At 37.6% G+C, this 3021-nt stretch overlaps 1 protein-coding gene across 1 annotated transcript; it reads left to right on the plus strand.

Moving 5' to 3' along the window:
* Positions 1-202: 202 nt before the first annotated feature.
* Positions 203-1482, plus strand: LOC110791788 (ethylene-responsive transcription factor ERF043). Its single transcript, XM_021996548.2, has one exon. It carries the CDS (start codon positions 301-303, stop codon positions 1168-1170), a length of 870 nt encoding a protein of 289 aa, XP_021852240.1. The 5' UTR covers positions 203-300; the 3' UTR covers positions 1171-1482.
* Positions 1483-3021: the final 1539 nt, after the last annotated feature.

Consider the following 3021-nt stretch of genomic DNA (forward strand, 5'->3'; position numbering starts at 1 on the left):
CTTTATAGATTCAGAACACTATTTAATTAAAATACAAGTACGATCAAGCAATAGTTAATTAATTATAATTAATATTAATTAAACTCAAAACAAGTAACTAGATATTCCCCTCCTCTTCCCCCACACGCCCCGCTTCACCTCTATAGGCGTAAACCTCGTGTCTTTGTCCATACTCTTCACTCACTTCCCCCCTCCTATATAACTCCCTTCTCCTCCCAAAACCTTCTCTTAACTTTCATTCATTCTCCTCATTTTCTCTCTCCTCTTATTTATTAACTCTACATTTTGTCATTTAACTCAATGGCACCAAAACATGATCACCGCCCTCTCTACCAAGACAACTCATCGGACACCTCATCTACCTCTAACGATGAGGCGTTGGCGACTACAACTACGGTTGATGATAATAATGATCAAATACTAAACATTAGTAGTAAGAAGAGACAGCGGGATACGAAGCACCCCGTGTACCGGGGTGTTCGGAGGAGAGCGTGGGGGAAATGGGTTTCCGAGATCCGAGAGCCTCGAAAGAAGTCTCGGATTTGGCTCGGCACCTTCTCTTCTCCGGAGATGGCGGCACGTGCACATGACGTGGCCGCTCTCAGTATTAAAGGTTCCTCTGCGGTCCTTAATTTCCCTGATCTCGCCCCTTCCCTTCCCCGCCCTCTCTCCAACTCTCCTCGAGATGTCCAACACGCTGCGGCTAAAGCTGCCGCACTGGAGTTTAACATAACTACTTTTACCACCGAGGAAAATACCAGCACTAGTAGCAGTAGCAGCACTGCTACAGCTCCTGCTGGTGCCACCACCCAGGAGCATGTAACTAACAGCAGCAACAGTACTGCTACTACTACAACTACAAATGTGGCACCAGCGTCTCCGTCCACCTCGTCTTCCACAGCATTGTCGTCAGACTCCGCAGCAATGTCAGGAGACGAAGAAGAACAGCTACTAGGAGAGATAGTCGAGCTTCCGAGTTTAGAAGACGAGTCCGGGTTTGACTCGGCCGAATTCGTGGATACAACGTGGTTAATGTATGAGTACTACGACTCGGATCCTCTGCTTCAATGCTGGGTAAATCATGGAAATACAAGTGTTACAGAGGGGTATTTTGGGGAACAAGGTTTGAGTTATAATACCTGTTTTGACTCTCTGTTATGGCATCATTAAATGCAAAAGCCTTTTTTTTGGTTTTCTTAAAATAAAAAAATAAATAGATTATGTAAATAATCTATTTAAAAAAAAAACAAAGAGACATGTTCTTCCCTCCTCCTTAAATTCCCTTAAGTGATGGCAGGCTATATATAATATATATATTCAGGGGAATTAAATAGACATACCATTTTTTTTAGTGTTTTTTCTAATAATTTTCCATTTTATTTTTATGTATATTTATATAATTTCCCTACCCACCATTTTTTCTGGGAATTTTTTTTTAGTGATTTTGATTATCGATGAGATTTTTGATTACGGAGTTTACTAAGTCTCAACTGCTCGCAGTAGTTAATTTCAAGCATTATGTTACACATTTCTTCTACTTCCTCCCGTTTTTTTTTTTTTTTTTTTTACTCAATTTTTGTAAAATCTTGTTTAGAGGAGAGTTAACTGGGGGTTAAAAAAACAAGTGTAAAAATACTCTTGTTCAAGCAGAGTGCTATTTATATATTTAATCCGTAATCATTTCTTCTTAAAATTTTGCTTCATATATATTGTCATTTAATATGTTACCTTCACAACGAAACATTTGCCGGCCTATATCAAAGTAGTGTGACTTCGAGTATTATAAGAAGTTACATATTTTGAGGAGGACAAATGCCACCTAGCTAGCGCGCTAGGTAGGTTGTGGGGTTGATATATATGGGTTGACACGGTCATTTATTAACGATCTCCATTCTCCTATACCATCCCTCTTTTGCCATACAACTTGACTATAACTTAAAAGGTAAAGGACAGCATATTTTTACTACAATGCACTAGCACTTTTCCTTCAGCGTACATAAAATTGGAACTTAGACAAAAACGTGATAAAGTCAGTTAGATGATGCAGTAGAGTACATTATTTACTTCTGTTGCTTCATTTATTTTACGGATTTTTCATGAAATACCCCCGAATTATGGCGTAATTCACCAAATGCCCCTCGACTTTCAGAAATTCACCAAATGCCCCTCACAAATGACTTAATACCCAAAATACCCTTACTAATGACGCGCCGTTAGTCCTCCGTTAGCCTAATTTTTAAATTCACCAAATACCCCTATTTTATAACTTATTTCATATAATACCCCTATTCTGAAACTTAATTCACCAAATACACATAACTTAAAATTACCCATTTTGATGCTCAGCGGCTAGTTTTTATGTTTGAAAATTAGCCGTTGCTTATTGTTTGCTTATAAAAACCCCTTTTCTGACTATTTATTGTAGTTTTTATATTGTTTTGTTAATTTCATATCATTTTTGTCATGAGTTTTCTTTCAAAATCATCATCCACACCCATGAATCCACATATGTAAGAGTCCCAAACAATTTCTAATATTATGGGAGGAAATTTCCATCTGAGGCTCCGATACAACACTCAGTAAGTTTCAATTATGATCCAATAAGTTCAGGCCTCATCCAGTAAAGACAATGCACTTTAGCTGAGCAAAAGGCCAAAAAACCCCATTTTCAAAGGGATCTTATGTAAGTGAAGCTGAAGTAATTCAATCTAAAGCTAACACCTTAATTTTCTTATTGTCCGAATGGTAAAGAAACTAAGAAATCAAGTTCAATAACACATATATTTTTATCACAACCTCGATTTCAACTTGGATTCATGATGTGAAAATCTTGAGTTTGGAGGCAAATCTTTGTGCCAAGATTCATGTTTTTTCACTGGTTCATGAGCTTTGGAACATACCTTAGTTTCATTTTTTTTTTCTTGTTCCCTCAAATCCAAAAATAGACATTTGTCCATAAATCTGACCATGTCAATAGGACCTAGCTCAAAAGAAAAGTGGGAAAACCTTTATGCCTCGACT

Source organism: Spinacia oleracea, chromosome 2 (assembly GCF_020520425.1).
Source record: "Spinacia oleracea cultivar Varoflay chromosome 2, BTI_SOV_V1, whole genome shotgun sequence".
Lineage (NCBI taxonomy): Eukaryota > Viridiplantae > Streptophyta > Magnoliopsida > Caryophyllales > Amaranthaceae > Spinacia > Spinacia oleracea.

Bases quoted from the DNA above. Each gene is read 5' to 3' on its own strand.
- LOC110791788 (XM_021996548.2), top strand. From the start codon at position 301: ATGGCACCAAAACATGATCACCGCCCTCTCTACCAAGACAACTCATCG.